We start from the raw sequence: 19,622 nt of genomic DNA, 5'->3' as shown, positions 1-19,622 counted from the left end.
TTCATTATGTGGGGAAGCTTAATTGATTAGGATTAAATATCAAGGATTGTTGAACAAATTAGTGTTTTCCCTTATATAAAGACATGTATATATATCAATACTACATTCCATGCAATGAATAAATTACTACCCTATATACTTTAAAGTGTTCACCATAATTCAAAAAACATGTAGATATTAAACACAATTAAAAAGATTATTTAATAGCATTTGACAATTTTTATAAGATAAAATAATTTTAACAAAAGTTAATTTTTGTATTTCTGATAAAAAATAATGTAAAAAAAATGGTTTAAAATATAATTATCCTAAATATAATCAACATGATTGTATTATGAGAGCTTTTCGCTATTAAGAATTAGATTTTAAATCTAATTTAATTTTATAAAACTTGTAATTTGAATTTTATTTGAATAATATTATTGTTAATTAATATATAACTTCCAACCCTGTCAATCAAATTTAATGTGCGATTAGCATTCATGAAAAATATTTTTACATTTCTACACAGATGAATAGATTCAAACCATATGAATCTTTTGTATCCCTTTGTCGTACATTGCCCCCAACAAACACCACTTTATGGTGACAACTTATTACAGAAGAAATTAGTCAAAGTACCTTTATGCAAATTTATACTGATACGAAAATAGACAAAATGACTACAAAGTCATTTTTCTTCAACTCTCTCCCCCCACATGCATTGTCATGCAGTAAACTGTTTATTTAACTAGAAAAGCTTAGTGATATACCTTCTACTGCATAATCATGTTAAATAGTTATGTCTCTATTTTGAATCGTTGAATATAATTAAACAATGGAAATATAATCACTGCAACACTGTGCACCTTCATATCTTTTTGGTTTTGGTAGCATTTCTAACACTCACTCTCCATGGCTGTGGTTACAAAGGCCGATGATGGTTTTTGTTGCATTTACAAGCTTCGCAATGAGTGTGCTGGTTGAGCAAAACTCTAGTCTTCCATTCAAATTTGATCACTGTAGTAGGAAAGCTACATAACATCAGGGGGAAAAAACACGCACTTGTTCAATTAATGTTTGTTGAGCTGTTTGACATTATAGATCCTTTGTCTATTTCTTGACATCAATTCCTGCCGTAATTCCGTGTTGGCATCGTATGATGACATGGCTTTCCTCTGTACAAAACAATGAAAATGAACTTGAATACTCTAGCATTCTATAATCGTCAAAACAATAAAGAAATTTGATCTCCTTATATTACTTTGGATTAAATATATTTCTTTCCAAATTTATGAAAAATATACTTTGACACAGGCTATTAAACAAACATGATTCATTAAATGGGCACAAATAGCGCAGATAGATATACATGACTGAGACTTATTTGAATTTGAAACTTACAACGGGCACAAAGTCAGGACTAGACAAGTTGAGAGTGAGATTTTTCATCAGCAACAAAACCTGCAGAGCACCAAATATGTAAACCAATTCTTAGTCACACAGAAAAAGAACAATGTTCTGCTACATCGCAACTAAAAGAGATAATAAAAAGCTCAAGGACAGGTAACTCATTATTTTAACAAAACTTTTTACATGCCTTATAATGTTAACGAAGATTACCGATTATGCAGGAAACAAGCCTTATATGTGACAACAAAGCCTTACAAAAAGTTTCATTCTACTCACAGTTTCAAAATTTATAGGATCCATTTCCTTCAGCTTCTGGACATGGCCTTCTGTGTCTGGATCAAAAATACTTCCAATGAAGCTATAAACTTCAGCAAAATCTGGTAAACCTGCGAAATTTGGCCAAAATGAGAATCACCACCAGCTATTAATTTCACTATGCAAGCATATTATGATGAACAAATACATGTAAGATCATTACCATGAAGCACCTGAGTCTGTTTCCCTTGTTTTGGTATCTCAGTAGCAGACAACTTTCTAGTAGAGTTCCCAACATCACTAACGCAGCTATTGCCAATCATTGTCACCCCCTTTGAGCCAATGTCAGCTGAATCAGTGACGTCATATAACATAAACAAGTGGTGGAAAGTTCCATTTAGTACATCTTCATCTCAAACAGAACAATTGAACCAAAAATATGAAAGAATAAAAAGAAACACGCATGCCTTCATCTCCATGAAGATTGGTGAGTTCATCCTGATAGGGCAGTGATCTGTTGGATCCAGAACTCATGAGCAAGAAACTTTCATCCCACGTGGGAGAAACATATGCCAGGGAAGCTGGAAATGGCACCAAAACTGCAAAACCCAGAAAGCAGCATGTCAGGAATGTGCATGTTGTGCTTTTAAAGAACAGAACATCATAGTATGAAATAGAAGCAAACCATTTTTGGATTCCTTTTGTGGGTAAGGATGAGCAGCTTTACGCTTAGGACGAGGAGGAGGAACATGTGCTACGGTCCCGTTCTTCTGAACTTTCAGAAAGTACTTCTGGGCGTGACTTCTAATCTGAAGAAAACTCATGGTGAGACAGAGAGATACATATAACAGCATAGCAGAATACACAAATCATGAAAACATAGCTGAAGAACTGCTTCCTAACCTGAATAACTGTCTTTGAACCAACAAAATCCTCAATTTTCTTCCAATCTCTGTCAAATCTGAACAGCCAAAAATGTAAAGGAAAAGGTCAGCAATTCAATAGCAGATTGTGTTTGACTCTTCTCTCAAAAACCAAAAAAGAACTGAACCATCAGAACGACCGAAGAATTTGTTGAGTTATGCACCTTTTCTACCCAGAAGTTGAATATAATAAAAATAACTCAATCTAGAGTACTGATAAGGAAATAATTTGTGAAGTGAAGCAGCATTATGGTTAAGAATAAGAACTGACAGTTGAAGAGCTTCAAGAAACTTGTCATGCTCCTCCTCAGACCAGCTCTCCCTAGACTTGGTGATGGTATAAGGCTTTCTAACCTTCTTGCCAGAGCCGCTAGAGGGAGTTGAGGGCGCCATTGCCATCGGTTGACAACTTCAACTGTTACTATAGTTAGTGTGACAAATTAAATATAACAAAAGAGAGATGTTATCATACTTCATTTCACTAAATGTTGTTTTGCCTAACTAGTCATTGTTACCAGACTACCAATGAATGCATGTTCTTTTAAACTTTATGCTTGAAATATCCAATCCTTTTCAGTGTTAGATAATGTGGTATATAGCTATAATAGAGTATAAAAGTATCCAACTTTATGAACTAATATTGAATGCTGCTTTAGATTGAAGTCTAATTTCTAAGAAGAGAAAGAGAGAAAAATGAAGGGATGGCGAGGGTGGATTGGATTGGATTGTGTGGTTAAGTGAGGTGCATATGTGGTAAATGTTAGGTCAGTACCACCAAACCAAACTTGCTTCATGTCCATTTCATCCTCTCATGTTATTGGCATACCCGAAAGGCAAAATTGCCACTTTAATTGTTCCACTTGTGCAAATGGAATTAACACATTACAATACATTTTAAGAGCTGATCAGGAAACAAGAACATAAACAGCTTTCTAGTAAAAGTTAAAATGTTGTGAAAGCAAAAAATGACGACATGAAAGAGGGTTATATGGTGTCGAATAGTTTGGCGGCGTAAGTAGATTGTGGATAGCACATTAGATAGATAAAGAATGAAGATTAAAGAGAAGATTGGTATAAAGAAAGAAGTTGAAGGGACATGAGAGAGGGGGCAATGTTTTTGTGAACAAGAGGAAATGACAGTGAAAGAAAAGGAGCAGTGGGTCACACCTAATACAAATCATGTGCCACTGCTGCTTCTCTTTTTAGTTCGGTACAAGGCGCGCCAAAACCTATTATTCATTTCATTTGCTCCACCCCAGAACTACAAGAGGATATTTTCTTTTAATGTCCCGAAAGATTGCTCTTCGTATAAAAACATGTTCTTGATAATTGGGAGGGTTTGATTAGTAACTTTGTTAACGATGTTGGCGGAGGTTCAACGTATACATGAGATATTCTGCTGGTCAAACTCTCACAAATTTGTTTTTAGTACTATTTTAAAAAATCTTTTATTAATGAAAGTATTTATGTATATATAAATTTATGTAAAATATTTTTTACCCGGATTTTGTTTGTATCTTAACACTTTTAATATATATTTAGGGAGCGAATGATGATGTTCTCGATATTTAAATTACTTTTAAAATATTAAAATAATATTTTTTAATAGATATAGTGAATTTAGATAACAAATCCGGAATATTTATACAAGAATAATCTTATTGGCTTAAATAAGAGTGACAATGAGAAAAAAAAAAGACAAATGCTTTAGTTTAAGGTTTTATCTATTGTACTACCCACCTCCACGTGTTCTTATCCCCTTTAATCTTTTTGTAATCTTAATTATTTTCCATATTATTTATTTAACATTTAAATATTCTTATATAAAACTCATAAACATATTTTCCTACATATTACATATTACCTCTTATAAGATCATTATAAATAATATTCACATTCCACTAATTTACACTCATCTAATTTTAAAATAATTGGTCACATAAGTGTTAAATAAATCGGTATTCTCATTCCTTAAAGTTTTTATAATAAACTCACATCCCCATAATTTTAGTAAAATTATATTCATTATTCAACTAAGACAATTACTTTTCTTATTTTATTTAAAATTCATACATTGATTAAAATTTAAATAAAAAATATGAACAAAATTAAAAGTTTTAAAATATAAAAATAAAATAAATTTATTATAAGATAAATCAAATTAATTCTCATACGTTAATAATATATCTAAAAAAGATTATATTTTGACTCCATTACAAATTTTCATATGAAAATATAAAAATTATATTTAAAAAAAATATAGTGTTTTAATATAAAATATGTATGATTAAATTTATTAACTTATACTTATACTAAATATAACTTTGATACAAATATATAAATATAAACAGTATGAAGGTTAATAGTAACATACATAATTAAAAAGGTTTATTTTAAAAATAAAAATATGAATGATATTTAAAAAAGAAATTAAGAGTGGATGTATTTTTTTCCATAGGAGTGATACATATTAGAAAGTGAGTTTATGCCTAACTCATCCCCACAAAACCGGCTTGTAAGGTGAGGTTTGCACCTCAATTATATATTATCATTTGGCCTTATCTCTAGTCGATGTGGGACTTCCAACAATACATGTGGTGAGAGTAGTAGGAAGTTTTAATTTTTAGGTGTTTCTAGTATGGCCTAAGACGCGGTACAAACTAACCCTGTGCGTGTGGTAGGGTGAAACCCATTAATAATGGCTCTGTAGAGCAGTAAAGGTCACCACAAGTGCACGACCTGCCATAGCTCGACATTCATACTAATCCAGATAGTCCAGTTTAGGTCTTTGACATGTTTAGGATGTTTGGATTGTAATATGTGATTTATGTTTCATGCATGTAATGTTAATGTATTATATAAAGTGTTTTTGTATCACTAGCTTACTTTTGTTTTTGTGTTGTTTGTCTATGTGTTGTTTTCTCTTTTGTAATGAGCACCTTAACTGGTATGAACTTAGAAAGAAGATATCTTTTCAGTTGATTCATAGAGAAGCAGTAAGATAGATAGATTTTGTTTTCAAGAATAGAATCTTGTGCTTTGGTAACTTCAAATTCCTTATAAGTTATCCTATATGTAACGTTTTATTTTAGTAGTTTGATACTGTTAAAATGAGATGTTACAAACATTAATCATATATCTAAAAAATTTATATTTTGACCCATTACAATTTTTCATATGAAAATATAAAAATTATATTTAAAAAAATAGTGTTTTAATATAAAATATGTAAGATTAAATTTACTAACTTATAATTATACTAAATATAACTTTGATACAAATATATATATATATATATATATATATATATATATATATATATTAACAAAATATAAGTATAAATATCTATAAAATAAATAGTAACAAAATATAAGTATAAATATCTATAAAATAAAGAGTATGAAGGTTAATAATAACATACATAATTAAAAAGGTTTATTTTAAAATAAAAATATGAATGATATTTAAAAAAATTAAGAGTGGATGTATTTTTTTTCATAATTAAATCATTCAATTTCTATTTTTAAAATATCTTTGACTTTTATATTATAAAAATTTAATAAGTTTCATATTTTTTAGTTAAATTTTAGTAAGCATAATATTTTCGAATAAAATTAATTAAGAAGTGACTACCTCTTAAAAAACTAGAAAAGTATAACTGTTATTTTATTAAAAACAATGCAAATTTTTATATAGAAGGAAGTACCATATAAAGAACCTTGATAGATATGTTAGTATACCTTTTCTTAATTCTTAATAGTAAACTTAACAGGTTATGTGTGAAAAGTGGGAAAATTTGAATGGTATTTACGTAATGGGGTTTGTTTTTTAAAATATTATGAAATTGGATAATTTGTTTATTTTATTTGAAATTTTACGAGGATGCACGACTTTACTTTAAAATTTTTGCTGAGTTAAACATATTTTTGATATTTTAATTTTTAGTAAAATTAATATTTTTTGAAATTTTATTTTAATTTAGTTTTTTAACTTTGAAAATGTTTTAATTTAATTTTTTAACCAAATTTTAACAAAATTTATTTTAAAAAATTAAATCCACATATTTTTAAAATTAAAAAAAAACTAAATTTGATGAAAATTTCAAAGAATAATTAATTAATTTTCATTAAAAAAATTAAGAAATTACAAACATATTTAATCAAATTTTCTTTTATTAAAAGTCACGCTACGTGGAATATTTTACTTTTTGCTCTTTATATTTTTTTTATCGTGTTTATTATTATGACTTCTGTTCGTATGATTTTTATGCATTCAAACTGAAGCCGTGTTTGATATGACGACTTGAGTGTTAATTTTTTTGTTCTACGTGCTTGCTCTAATAATTTTAAATTATTTTTTTAATTTAATTTAATTTATTATTTATTGTTTTTATTAAGGAAATTAAAATTTATTTAACTGAATAGTTTATATAAGTATATTTTATTGTAACAATATTGTACTTTTTACTTTTTTTAATATTTTAATTAAATAATTTATAGTTAATTATATTAATAGAATAAATAACTAAAAAATTAATCGAATAAATACTTTATTATTGTATTAATAGAATGAAAAAAAATATTTTAATAGAAATAATAACAAAAATGCAATAGAGTGAGAAAATAAATATTACAAAATGATACATCATTTATATAAATAATTTCTTTAGTTATATGTTGCTTGCGACAATATTACAAAATGTAATAAGAGGGGTCTTGTATACCATAAACAATAGGAGAATTGATATATTGTATAATTGTTTGAGAAAGACTATCATATAATGATATAATGTTTGTAACCATCTCAAAAGGTTATTTTATAAATTTATTTTATTAAAATTTTCAGTTATTCATTCTATTAATATAAACAATTATGTTCAATTAAATTAACTAAAATATTTATGTTGAAAATTACAACATTATATCATAAAAATATAAAATTTACAGACGAAGGTTGTGGAGGTCGAGGGACAAAAAAGGAAGAACAATTGTGAGGAGGTGATGAATTTGGAGATCCAAATGAAAGGATAAGAAACAGGTGACGATCTTTTTTCCTGGCTTCCACCTGAAAAATTTTGGAATTCAAATTGAAATTCAATTGCATGCAAATGGATGTTTATTCACATCTTTCGTCACCACCTTTCATATCGCATCGTTTCTCTTCTTCACGATACCAACCTTTCAAGCTTCTCTGTTCCAAGGAATCTCAACCGAAAGACGATAACAATAATAAGGGTATACAGTTATTCTTCTACCATCACCATTTTTCATTTTCCCCTAATTATAGTGATGATGAACATGTATGATAGTACTTTAAGAGCAAAATAGAAACAAATATGTAGTTGTAAGAGAAGTTCAATGTATGATTTTTTTTAATCTGAAGCTAAAATATCTCTTTCTGTTTTTGTTGATCAAGTAACGGGAAGAGCATTTTAGATCAAAATTACTGACATAAAAGTGACGATATGTTAGTTTTTGGTTAAAAACATTCATAGATTACCTAAAAGATCAATAGCTAAATTTTGTCTCGTCAGTTTCTGTACAAACAAAATGATCTGGATTTCAATCGTTGTAGTTTTCATTGCTCTGATAATTAGCCAGGATTTAGTACAATGAGAATTTGTCTGCATTACAAAGAAAGGAAATAGAATGAATATATAATCAAACTTTTACTTTTCAACTTGTTTGTTTCCAGAAGAATTGAATCCATTAAACAAAGTGCAGAAGTGACTGCAAGTTATTGTAATTGTTGGTTATGGTTGAATGTGTCAGGTGATAAATCTTCAACAGACTGGGACAAGGCATGGTCAAAATTGAAGAAGCAAGGGGGCAAAAAAGCCTTCTCCAAATTTTCAGATAAGTATGTGAGTTGGAATCCAAGGCGTTCAGAATACCCTCTTTCTGAGGAGGTTGATCCTATTAAGAGAACAGAGAGATCAAACCTCAGATTCTGGAATAGTCCCACTTTCACTCTAGGGGGTGCAATTATTATTGTCACTTTTCTTTTACTGTACACCATTCTTGCACCAATACCAATCAAATGAAGTTTTATTTCTCAGAAAATGTAAATCCTTTTCGATTCAAGTCGATGGTTCTCCCTTTCCTTCTCTGGTGTTGTTGCTTCAACCACTTGAAACAATTTTCTTCCTCCGATTTGTCATTGGCTTTTCATGGTTAATCTATTTTCAGATGGTTTTCCTCCATGCAGAAGTGAGATATGGATATAGAACAAAATGATCACATTATGTGCTTGCTTTAACCATTTTTTTGGTATGGAAAAATTCTTCAAAGTGAAGACAAGATAAATGTTGGACTTGGACGGAATGGTAAATGACAATTAGTGAATTGGGTTTAGGTTATGTAATTGTTTATAGGGTAATCAATTGTGAACTTGATAACCACTTGTTTGTTATTTATCAATTTTGATAACTCCTCTTTTGGATACTTAGGCAAAAGTCCATGGAAAACCCTGGTTTAAAACATGTTTTATCCACAAAATATATCAATTATCTTGCATACTAAGTTTAATTTAACTTAAAATCCAGTATTTGTGTAACGAATTAAGTAAATTTTTGTTATGAAAATACAAATGTTTATAAATTATACAAGTAAAATTTTTATAACACGAATTTATACAAATATAAACACAATTAAGTAGACTCTTATAGATGCTTAACTTTACTTAGGACTGTAATTTTAGGTTAACTTTGTCAAAAGAATAATTATTGAAGCTCCCATTTTAATACAAATACAAAGCTTCATCTAGATCACATTTGTTCTAACTTTTTTCCTCTGGGTGCAAAACAAAACTTGTATCAATATTATGGTTTCCTCTTTGTAGATGAAGATGATTTATGAAGTCTCATAGGTTTATAATAGGGGCACTACCTACTATATTGGTGTGTGTGTGTGTGTATATATATATATATATATATATATGTGTGTGTGTGTGATTGATTTTGTAATTAAACAATATACCACACGTTTTCTTCACTCTTGGGATTAAGTCCTAGATCTAGGACAAAGAGGTGATGGTCCAGGATTCAAAACATATAGTGGTGTAGTATTTTTCATTTATTTATTTATAAATGCATTAAATTTGTTGTCTCATTTCATATGTTTTTTGTATCAAATTTAATATATTTATTAACAAAAATGAAAACAGATGTAAGTTTTAATATGAATTATATTTTGTAAATGATAAACAAAACTGAAGTATATAAAGAAAACCAAACTTATATAAATCAATTGAAAAAAAAAATAGTTCTTAAAATGCGGTAATTGTAATGATAAAAAATCTTTATTATATGTGGGTGTCGCGTTGAAAGTTTTAAAAATCAAATTTGATCTCAAATTTTGTCAAACAAAAGTTTAATTTTCTTTCAGGGGTCCTAACCTTATATATAAATTGCTTATGAAAACATTTTATGCTGGAACATAAATTGAAGGATAAAGATAACATTAGATTATTATTCATATTTTAAAGTTTTATTAAAATTATATTATTCTATTAATGTAATAAATCAATTTTTAAATGAAATTACATACCTAATTTTTTATGCAATATATATTTAAAGTGAGAACTAACTAAAATTATCTCAAATACAGCACTAAGTGTATGTTTGAATTTCAGTTGAAATAACTTTAATTACTTAAAATATACTATCAATTTTTTTTTTTCAATTTCAGTTATATTAAGTTAATTTAATTGTCTAACTGAAACTGGAGCACGTGCTAATTTTTGAAGATCAATGTTGAATACCATATGCATTATTTATTATTAATTAAAATGTATTAAAAACAATTTTCTAAGTTTTGTTATTCTACTTGTCTCACTTGATTTTATCATTTTAAATAAATTCTAACAAATATAAAAAAATCTGCCCTGTCGAGAAAAAACCAAAAAATAAAATCTGCAAGGAACTTGTCAGTAATGTCGATGAGCTAGATGCTTGTTAGATATTTTCTACAGACAAGTGAAGAAGAAGGCAAAATTATAATATGGGTTGCGTGAAGGGAAACGGAATTTGTGGGTACGATAATGTTGAAAAAACATGCTCCTTTAAAATTCAATCCAATCCAAATTCCAAAACCCATATAAACCCTTCCATCACAGTTTCCTAACAAACCAAACGGTTGGCCAAGAATCACAACATCATCACCAATAATGAGAGATTTCGTGATCCTTGGCTCCTCTGTCACAACCCCTTTTCCTTCTTCTTCTTCTGCAGCACCCTATCGCTTCTCCATTAAACACTCTATTCCAAAGCTCGCTCCTTTCTATTCCTCTTGGAACATTTCATGCGCCCTCCAAGCCCCCCTCTCTCTCAGCGCCGATTCCAAGCTCGTTGAGGAATTTGAAGTGTTCGATGAGGATGCCATTGATTCTGGGGTCGATGCTGAGGTTCTGGCCAAGATGGTTCTGTTGGGAATTCGAGGGAACAAGGTAAGGAGTGTTGTTCACACTCTCAACAGAGTGCAGGATCGCGCAGTTTCTCTAGCTTCTCATCTTAATGGCTCTTCGATTGATGCCATTGCGAAGGAGTGTTGCCGTTTGCTCACGTGCGGCCAAATTGAGGAGGCTGTTGAACTAATGGAGATTCTCACACGTAATTATTTTTGGCTCCATTTTCTTTTTATTTTTCTTCCTTTTCTAAGTAGTGTAGATCCACCTCATAATCTTATCTTATATAATCTATCCTCATAAATACACATGCAAATTTGTCCACTTTTACGATAATCACCCCAAAGTAGTTGACATAAGTAATTTGAGACTTGTGTTCTTTGACTAAGGATTGACGTTTGATCACTGGCTTCTGAGTGGAGTTATCTCTACTAGTATCGCTTTTGGTTATGTATAAAAAGTAATAATTTTCCTGCAATCTTAATTAGCATAATTTTTTATTAGTTGTGTGATTTATTTCTGAATTCTTACATTGCGCGAAAAAAAATATCTGTACACACACACACACACACATATATATATAGTTATTCTAAGAAATGTAGTATATTTAATTTTTTAAAATTAATTTAATGTGAATTAAAGATCAATAAACATTTTTTTATTTAGCAGTTGTAATTAAATGTTAATATATTCTTATTAGGAACCAACTCTAGTGGGTGTTTACTTTTTTTTCATGTATAAATCTAGCATTTATGCTGTGCATTCATTGAGTAATGAAAAATTATGTATGAACGCTACGAGACACTTCGAGAGATAGAAATAGAAGGGAGAGAACTGTAGATATGATATGTCATATGATGTAACTAAAAGAGATACAGAAAATTAGTATCAATTAAGTGTATATTGCACTCCCACCATCATAGTTTTAGCACGGGAGATATAAGGATGATTTAGTGGTAAAGTGTGAGAGAGGTTGTGGGTTCTCTACTAACAATTTGGAAATATAAGATTGGTTTGGTAGGTTTCAAAAGGGAGGGTGGGAGAAGGTGTAAGTTTAACTCTGTCTACTAACAAAAATACTAACAACTAACATTGTCGATAAAAAAAAACCATAGCTTTAGTACTACTACTGCCACAACCAGTTGTAATAGTACAACTGGTGGCAATATATCAATATCAATTGAGTGAACTCCTTTTTCAGGGGAGAAAATATTAGAGCAGCTTCCTAATGATTGACATTGTTGTGACTTGTGATGAATAAAATTCATTAATTTCTTCTTTCAGGTTTCAAGATATCAATCAGGGGACTTGTTCAGCCGTCTGACGTAATTAAACGCTGTGTTCTTAGTCGGAAACCAATTTTAGCTGTTAGGTATGGTTTTATATTGTTGTAAAAGACACTGTTTCAATTTCTAGAGCATTTTGATTCCATTTGAATGTGTTGTCTTTGATTTTTAATATATGGTCTGTTTATACTTTTGTGAAGTTAATTTTTAATTTATATCTTCTAATCTAAACTAGTGAATTCAATAAATGTCGATATATGTCGACTTTCCCTATGATAAGAATGATATTATCACTTCTTTCAGGTATGCATGTCTTCTTCCCCATGCACAGATATTGTTCTGCAGTATTATATCAGAATTTGGCAAAAGGAGGGATTTGATTTCTGCTTTGAAAACATATGAGCTATCGAAGAAACATGTGGATACTCCCAATATGTACATATACCGGGCAATAATTGATGCTTGTGGTCTATGTCGTGATTACATGAAATCTAGGTACATATATGAGGTATTTTCTGTGGCAGTTTACATTGACTCACTTCAACTTGTCTTAAAGCAATTCAAAACCATACTTATATTTTCTGGTACATATATGAGTTCTGCATTATTAATTTATTCTCCTAGGTGTAGCATACAGTGCCAGTTACTTACAAGCTACAACCCCCATGTTTATGCGCTCTTTTGCTCTTGTTCCTGTTAAATGTAGAGCTATGCTATTAGTGGTTATGATCACTGCATTGGATTAATTGACATTTTAAATTAAAAGGTTTTAGAAGAATTAATTGGTTGTGAGATTGTAGCCCAGATAAATAGTAAATCTTTTAGCACAAATGTCTTACATAATAAGGATTATTTTATTGATTCCTACTCAAATGTTAATCACCAAGGTTTAGTTGAATATGAAACAGTAAAGGAAAGCATTCAAGCACAAGAATGCTGTTGCATGGGAAATGAGAAGAGATGACATGAGGGTTGCCATTTGTTCATTAACAAACTAGTACTATCGTGATAAGTATTATGGGGGATACTACCCTCAAAAACTAACTATTAAGAGGGGAAACCATACTCCACTGAGCATTCCATACTACTCAATGATGGACTTAGGAACTCCATAATACCCAAGTTCCTTTCATATACAATCATAACTACTAGAAAAAGGATAAAGCTAATATTTTGAAAAATGTGCATTGAACATCTCAAACATATGTCAGCATATAGAGATCAAATCATATTCTATATTTATGTGAACTTAATTTGGATTCATTGATTAAGCCTTTACCATATATAGTGAATTTGATGCACTATTGTTTACAATAGCATAATGAATTCTATAGGATAGTCCATAGTAACTGAATTCTCTCCGAAGCTCTGCACACCATATTGAATTCTTTGCACAACGAATAAAGTACCAGGTTCTCTTAAACTGCACAACAAATAAAGTACTTAGTTCCCTTTAAAGGGATAGTAATTTATAAAGGGATGAACTACGTGCCTACATGAACCCTGTATAGTTATGCTATGCTCTTGATAATATGGGGATAGTCTATCTAGTTTTAAATTTTTTATTTCACTTAACATCCCCTAAATTTGTCAAAAGGTATGCAATGACAATGGGAGAGAGATTATCTCCTCAGGCTAGGGATACAGAAACTGTAATTAATTTTTGATTATGTTTTGGCATACTCAGTAATTTTGGCTTCACATGTTTCCTAAAATGGCACTCTCCCAGAATTTCAAAATATCAAATATGACTGTTCTGATAGATAAATACCGAGCTAGTGGTTATGATGTTGGCTTACAAGCTCAATACAAGCTTTTGTAATATTTATTCACTTCTCTGATGTATATTATAGCATACACTTACACAATTTCTGGTGCAGGATTTGCTTAATCAGAAGATCACTCCAAATATATACGTTTTCAACAGCCTCATGAATGTGAATGCTCATGATCTTAGCTACACATTAAATCTATATCAAAATATGCAGGTAACCCTTGTTTCCCTCGAATATAGTTGTCATATGCACATATACACACATGTGAACACACAAAGAATAAAAAGGCAGAACTCCAGAACAGAGATATGCATCCATGCATATATTATTTTTAATGAACACTTCACTTGTCTTTACAATTCTTGTTTTCTCAATAATTTTTAATGTGTTGGATAACATCGAACGAGTTATTTCTATATTATTTTCATCTGATATCCCTTAAAAATGAGAAAAGAAGACTAATTAGATTTCTTCTGCATAACTTTATATATTAATTGACAACATATGCTTTTATTGTCATGCCAAGAGTTGGCAGGAGCATTAAAGTTTTTCTTCATCTGAGCAAATACTGCATATTGGCTAAATTCCTTCTACAAATCCAGAATCTTGGTTTAAAACCAGATATGACATCTTATAACATCCTACTGAAAGCATGCTGTGTTGCTGGAAGAGTTGATCTGGCTCAAGACATCTATAGGGAACTTAAGCATTTGGAATCAGTGGGACAGCTAAAATTAGATGTCTTTACCTACAGCACAATTATAAAGGTATATTATTGTAGACTCAACATCACCATAATTTCATTGATATTGCATGGAATCTACAACCTTCTCGTTCAGCTCTTTTCAGTGAAGAACTATGTAACAAAAATAGTACATTTGACATCTCCCCACACCAATTTCAGGTCTTCGCAGATGCGAGGTTATGGCAGATGGCTCTAACAATCAAGCAAGACATGCTTTCTGCTGGTGTTTCTCTTAATATTGTCGCATGGTCATCATTAATCAATGCCTGTGCACATACAGGGCTTGTAGAGCAGGCAATTCAGTTATTTGAAGAAATGCTTTTGGCTGGCTGCGAGCCTAATACTCAGTGTTTCAACATCATTTTAAATGCCTGTGTTGAAGCTTGCCAATATGACAGGGCTTTTCGCTTTTTCAATTCTTGGAAGGGAAAAAAGATGTCAAGGTCATTTGGTGAAGACTGCAACAACAATATAAGACCGGGACTTGTGCATAATGTTACTACTATGCCAAATGGCATTTCTAATTCACACATCTTGAATTTTGCTGAGAGGTTCCCTTTCACACCAACTACAACAACATACAATATTTTACTGAAGGCCTGTGGTACTGATTATTACCATGCAAAAGCATTAATCAAAGAGATGGAAACAGTAGGCCTTTCCCCTAATCAAATTAGCTGGTCAATTTTGATAGATATCTGTGGAGCATCAGCAAACGTGGAGGGTGCCATTGAGGTAAAACTATAATTAATCTAAAGTATTATATATTTGCATCTATTTTGCATAATTTTTTTGGAAACCTTTTTAGTCAAATTGTATCAGGATTGATGTTTTGGTAACACTGCCACAGGGAATGTCATGTGTTTCTTATCATATTTGTAATTTTTTATGGATCACTTGCACTAAAAGAACAGCTTCAAAGTATTTTTTAATCTTAATACGATCGATTAGTTCAATTTTTTAGCTTGATAAATCAGCTTAGCTAAGAGATTATGTACTTAAAACCACCGAGGCATATAATAGAGCAGGTAATGGGAAAACTCTTCTCCAAAATGTTAAAAAGTACAATATTTACAAGGCAAAATTATAGCTGCAAGATAGACGATAGAGGAAATTCAAAATTGTCATGTTTCAATTGTAAACATGGAAAGTGATTATGGGACCATTCTTGGAAACTTACCATGAAATCATATTCCAGCTGACCTCCCCTGGTGAGATAAAGCTTTGTTGTCGATGCTGTTATTACCATGAAGTCATAATGTCATATTCCATAAAAATCATACTTCAAATAATTACTGTGAAATAATAGTCTGCCTGAATATTGATGTGCAGAGAGTAAATATTGTTGTTCTTAGCTTATTCATATCATGGTCATGCATTTAGTTCTCTGATGAGATGACCATGTTTCCCATGCAGATTTTGAAGAACATGGCTGATGCTGGAATTAAACCTGATGTTATTGCATATACGACAGCCATTAAGGTCAAAAGTTATTCTGTCAAAATGAACACATTTTATTTTATGAAATTACCTGTACACTTCAAGGGACATCTTTTACTATCTTTAAATTATATGGTCTTTGACACAAGGGAATTTTGCCTTTTGGTTCACAGGTTTGTGTTGAAAGTAAGAATTTTATGCAAGCATTAGCATTATATGAAGAAATGAAAAGCTACCAGATAAGACCAAATTTGGTAAGTGCCCAGTGACTTTAGTTGTTATATTCACAAAATGGTAAATTTAGATAGCCCTATCGATGAACTCAATGCAACTTGGATAAGGCGGCTATTCTACATCCATAAAAGCCAACTAAAATATAAGTAGGATGGTTGAAATATCTACTCACAGAAAAGGAAATGACAGACAATGTATAATACAGTAAATTTCTGAGAATAAGGGAAATGAAAACTTTCTTGTGATCTAGGGAAAAATTAACATAGTATGCTTCATCTTTATCATCTTATCTATATTGATTTTGTTAATTACCTCTCAGATAACATACAACACACTTCTGAAGGCCCGCAGTAAATATGGCTCCCTACATGAGGTGCAACAATGCTTGGCTATATACCAGGATATGCGAAAGGCAGGGTATGTTAGCTTTACTCACGTCAGAGATAAGTTGGACAATTTATCTTTTCTAAGTTATGTGTATCCATGTAGACCTTGTTTGTTCCATTTTAAATCATATGTCCATAACTTTTTTAACACATTTGGATGTTTGTGAGATCACTTCTCAATGGTTTCAAATTTCAAGTATAATTCTGAATTACCTATGCCCAGCAAGGTTTATGTTATTTCAAGCTCTATATGCACTTAATTGCATACATAAAGTAGTCTACCGCTGATGCTACATTCATAATGTTAACTTTGGTATGAGTGATCCTATTCAATATTGTTTCTTTTCTGTTAGGCCCTGATTGATTTTATCAGTTGTTGTTTGCTTGGTTATAATTTCTCCCATAGTGAATTGGTGCTAAAAGTTTGTTTTTGGGAAGTTCAGATCCCAAATCAATTATATATGTATAGCAAACTAGAGCTTATAAAGGCTCGGGAAACCCCCATCTAATGTGCTAGCATTTGGGGTTTACATTAGGTTCACTTCAAATTCAAGATGGAACCAGAGCCCCCTATCATAGACATGATACTGGGCCATCTTCGCTTGTCCAAAAGCCTGCCTGGCCTCACAGCTTTCCCAATTCAATATAAAAAATGGTCATACAAGCTTCATGCTTCAGATGTCCAATATTATGCATAAGAAAGGTGTTTAGTACATCCACTGTAAATATTATCAAAGTAGAGCCTTATAAAAACTAGGACAACCTTCATCTCATAAACTAGTTTTTGGTATTGAGTTTGGCGTGACCCAAATTGAAGATGAGACGATATGCTTTACTGAAGTGATACCTATACCACGATCCTCTTTGGTATCCTTGAATTTAAAAGGAACTGGAATCCCTCGTTGTCCAAGGAAGAAGAGGGAATTCTGATTCTAATTCTTTACTTCCATTGTCATCCTGGTATACAATATAACGAGTTCCCAAACATTGTAGCATACAAAGGATTGAACAGAAGGATGTGGTCCAGGACTATCTTGTACTTTGAAGGGAATGACCAGAATATCCTTTGACACCAACATCGCTTCAGTTGCAAACTAAATAACTTATGTATTGCAGGTATAAACCCAATGACTGCTATCTGGAAGAATTGATTGAGGAATGGTGTGAAGGAGTGATACAAGATAACAGAGAGATGCAAGGAGAATTTTCTTTCAGCAATAAATCTGAATTAGAGAGATCCCAAAGTCTACTTCTTGAAAAAATTGCTGCTCACCTGCTAAAGAGGGTAGCTGACATCCTATCAATTGATGTTCAAGGTCTCACAAAGGTGCCTATAAATTCCTCAGTTAATATTTTTCATGAAACTGTCTCAACTCTAGCACGGTTGAAGGACATTTGTTAATAGAAATGCTAGCGAACTATCTTTTCAAGATGCTCTTAAGTATTGTGTGAATTTCATGTGAGTCCCACTAAATTGCGATTGGAACTCATGAATCATGATTTAGTGAGCCTTATATGAATTTCAGTCAATAATAGAACGTAGGTTTAATTACTCATTTAATCTTTTTGGCATAAGATTTTACGTTTTGATCTTGCTTAAAAATTATCCATTTTAATCCCAACAAATATTATTTTAATCCTTATACATGTAATTTTTAATCTCTTAGTTCCCACGGTTTAAAGTCATAGGACTAAAAGAGATTAAAAAAAGTATGCATGCAGACTAAATGACTGATTTTTATGTGTAGGGACCAAAAGCTAAAGTTTGTTCAACTATAAGTACCAAATGAATAATTTTACCTAGAATTTTTTTTGTGTTTTTTTAAAATTCAGATTGCAGCATTTCATTTCATTTACTTTCCTTGTTGTTTCTGTTACTTCTCTCAATTTTATAAAATAAGCAATATTTTGTTAGTTACATTTGATCTGGAAAATTCTTAAAAGTCTTTTTGTGATGAAACCAACGTTGTGAACAGGTTGAAGCTCGTTTGGTTGTTCTTGCAGTTCTTCGTATGATCAAAGAGAATTACAGTTTAGGTATGAATGTGAAATTTTAGCCATATAAGTATTCATCTTCATATGAACTTTGAAAGGAAGCGGGTGGAAACACCAAAAGAATATATATCTATATATATATATGTATCTAAATATAACTTATAGCTGACATTTGTGGACGCAGGACATTCAATAAATGATGATATCTTGATCGTCATAGGAGCTACTAAAGTAGACGAAAATCCAAATAAACGCATATTAGAAGTGCAAGAGGCAATAATAAAACTTCTTAGAAACGAATTGGGGCTGGAAGTTTTTTCTGCCAGAACCAGATTAGCACTAAGTGACACACCAAAGTTAAAGCACCCCAACTTTGCAAATCTCAAAATAGGAGCACTACCAGGAGAGGATGCATTACCCACATTAACGGGGTTTCAGACCAGGAGACCTGCAATTCTAGTGAGGTTGAAGGTCACCAGAAAATCATTATACAGTTGGTTGCACAGGAAGTAAGCATTGAATAGTTCCATTACAACTTACAGGAATTTTGTACAAATAGTAGATAAGATGTGCCATTTCCCCCCTCCTAACTCTGTATATAATGTATGTGGTTATAGCTTCCCATGTATCTGTAATCAAAATAGCTGTAAAATAATGAATGATACCAAGTGCCGTCGAATCAAATCGTGTAATTAGCTATTCTCAATGTTTATCTCCAGTTATACCTGTCATCCTAAGTTGCAATACTGATATTTCAATTCAGCATCACAAGTTTAAGAGAAGCTCAA

The 19,622-nt window shown here is 31.1% G+C and overlaps 3 protein-coding genes across 3 annotated transcripts; 2 read left to right on the top strand and 1 right to left on the bottom strand.

Annotated features, from left to right (window-relative positions):
- Positions 1–788: 788 nt before the first annotated feature.
- LOC108328683 (protein REVEILLE 8) lies at positions 789–3,434 on the bottom strand. Its single transcript, XM_017562577.2, has 9 exons — positions 3,343–3,434; positions 2,842–2,985; positions 2,551–2,608; positions 2,333–2,456; positions 2,115–2,246; positions 1,871–1,996; positions 1,669–1,778; positions 1,384–1,443; positions 789–1,157 (listed from the first exon to the last, which is right to left on the bottom strand). The coding sequence occupies exons 2-9, from the start codon at positions 2,967–2,969 to the stop codon at positions 1,053–1,055; spliced, it is 843 nt and encodes a 280-aa protein (XP_017418066.1). The 5' UTR covers positions 2,970–2,985; positions 3,343–3,434; the 3' UTR covers positions 789–1,052.
- A 4,118-nt stretch (positions 3,435–7,552) lies between these two features.
- Positions 7,553–8,772, top strand: LOC108328448 (uncharacterized). Its single transcript, XM_017562318.2, has 2 exons — positions 7,553–7,804; positions 8,342–8,772. Exons 1-2 carry the CDS (start codon positions 7,672–7,674, stop codon positions 8,611–8,613), a joined length of 405 nt encoding a protein of 134 aa, XP_017417807.1. The 5' UTR covers positions 7,553–7,671; the 3' UTR covers positions 8,614–8,772.
- A 1,827-nt stretch (positions 8,773–10,599) lies between these two features.
- On the top strand, positions 10,600–19,565 carry LOC108329070 (pentatricopeptide repeat-containing protein At5g02830, chloroplastic). The gene is made up of 12 exons (XM_017563068.2): positions 10,600–11,178; positions 12,258–12,345; positions 12,563–12,767; positions 14,140–14,247; positions 14,637–14,801; positions 14,939–15,514; positions 16,196–16,261; positions 16,393–16,473; positions 16,773–16,870; positions 17,956–18,166; positions 18,816–18,876; positions 19,019–19,565. Exons 1-12 carry the CDS (start codon positions 10,737–10,739, stop codon positions 19,345–19,347), a joined length of 2,430 nt encoding a protein of 809 aa, XP_017418557.1. The 5' UTR covers positions 10,600–10,736; the 3' UTR covers positions 19,348–19,565.
- Positions 19,566–19,622: the final 57 nt, after the last annotated feature.

The sequence above is a fragment of the Vigna angularis genome, chromosome 2, assembly GCF_016808095.1.
Source record: "Vigna angularis cultivar LongXiaoDou No.4 chromosome 2, ASM1680809v1, whole genome shotgun sequence".
NCBI lineage: Eukaryota > Viridiplantae > Streptophyta > Magnoliopsida > Fabales > Fabaceae > Vigna > Vigna angularis.
Note: the sequence above shows the minus strand (reverse complement) of the source record. Positions and strands in the feature narration are given on the sequence as shown.

What these genes read in the sequence shown, in the direction of transcription:
- LOC108328683 (XM_017562577.2), bottom strand. Translation starts at nt 2,969, where the DNA reads ATGGCAATGGCGCCCTCAACTCCCTCTAGCGGCTCTGGCAAGAAGGTT. An exon ending in ACAGACTCAGGTGCTTCATG is followed by an intron (nt 1,779 to 1,870) that starts GTAATGATCTTA and finishes CAAATTTCGCAG; the next exon opens with GTTTACCAGATTTTGCTGAA. An exon ending in ATCCTATAAATTTTGAAACT is followed by an intron (nt 1,444 to 1,668) that starts GTGAGTAGAATG and finishes GGTGCTCTGCAG; the next exon opens with GTTTTGTTGCTGATGAAAAA.
- LOC108328448 (XM_017562318.2), top strand. Translation starts at nt 7,672, where the DNA reads ATGCAAATGGATGTTTATTCACATCTTTCGTCACCACCTTTCATATCG. An exon ending in AGACGATAACAATAATAAGG is followed by an intron (nt 7,805 to 8,341) that starts GTATACAGTTAT and finishes TGAATGTGTCAG; the next exon opens with GTGATAAATCTTCAACAGAC.
- LOC108329070 (XM_017563068.2), top strand. Translation starts at nt 10,737, where the DNA reads ATGAGAGATTTCGTGATCCTTGGCTCCTCTGTCACAACCCCTTTTCCT. An exon ending in AAACCAATTTTAGCTGTTAG is followed by an intron (nt 12,346 to 12,562) that starts GTATGGTTTTAT and finishes CACTTCTTTCAG; the next exon opens with GTATGCATGTCTTCTTCCCC. An exon ending in CAGGATATGCGAAAGGCAGG is followed by an intron (nt 16,871 to 17,955) that starts GTATGTTAGCTT and finishes TATGTATTGCAG; the next exon opens with GTATAAACCCAATGACTGCT.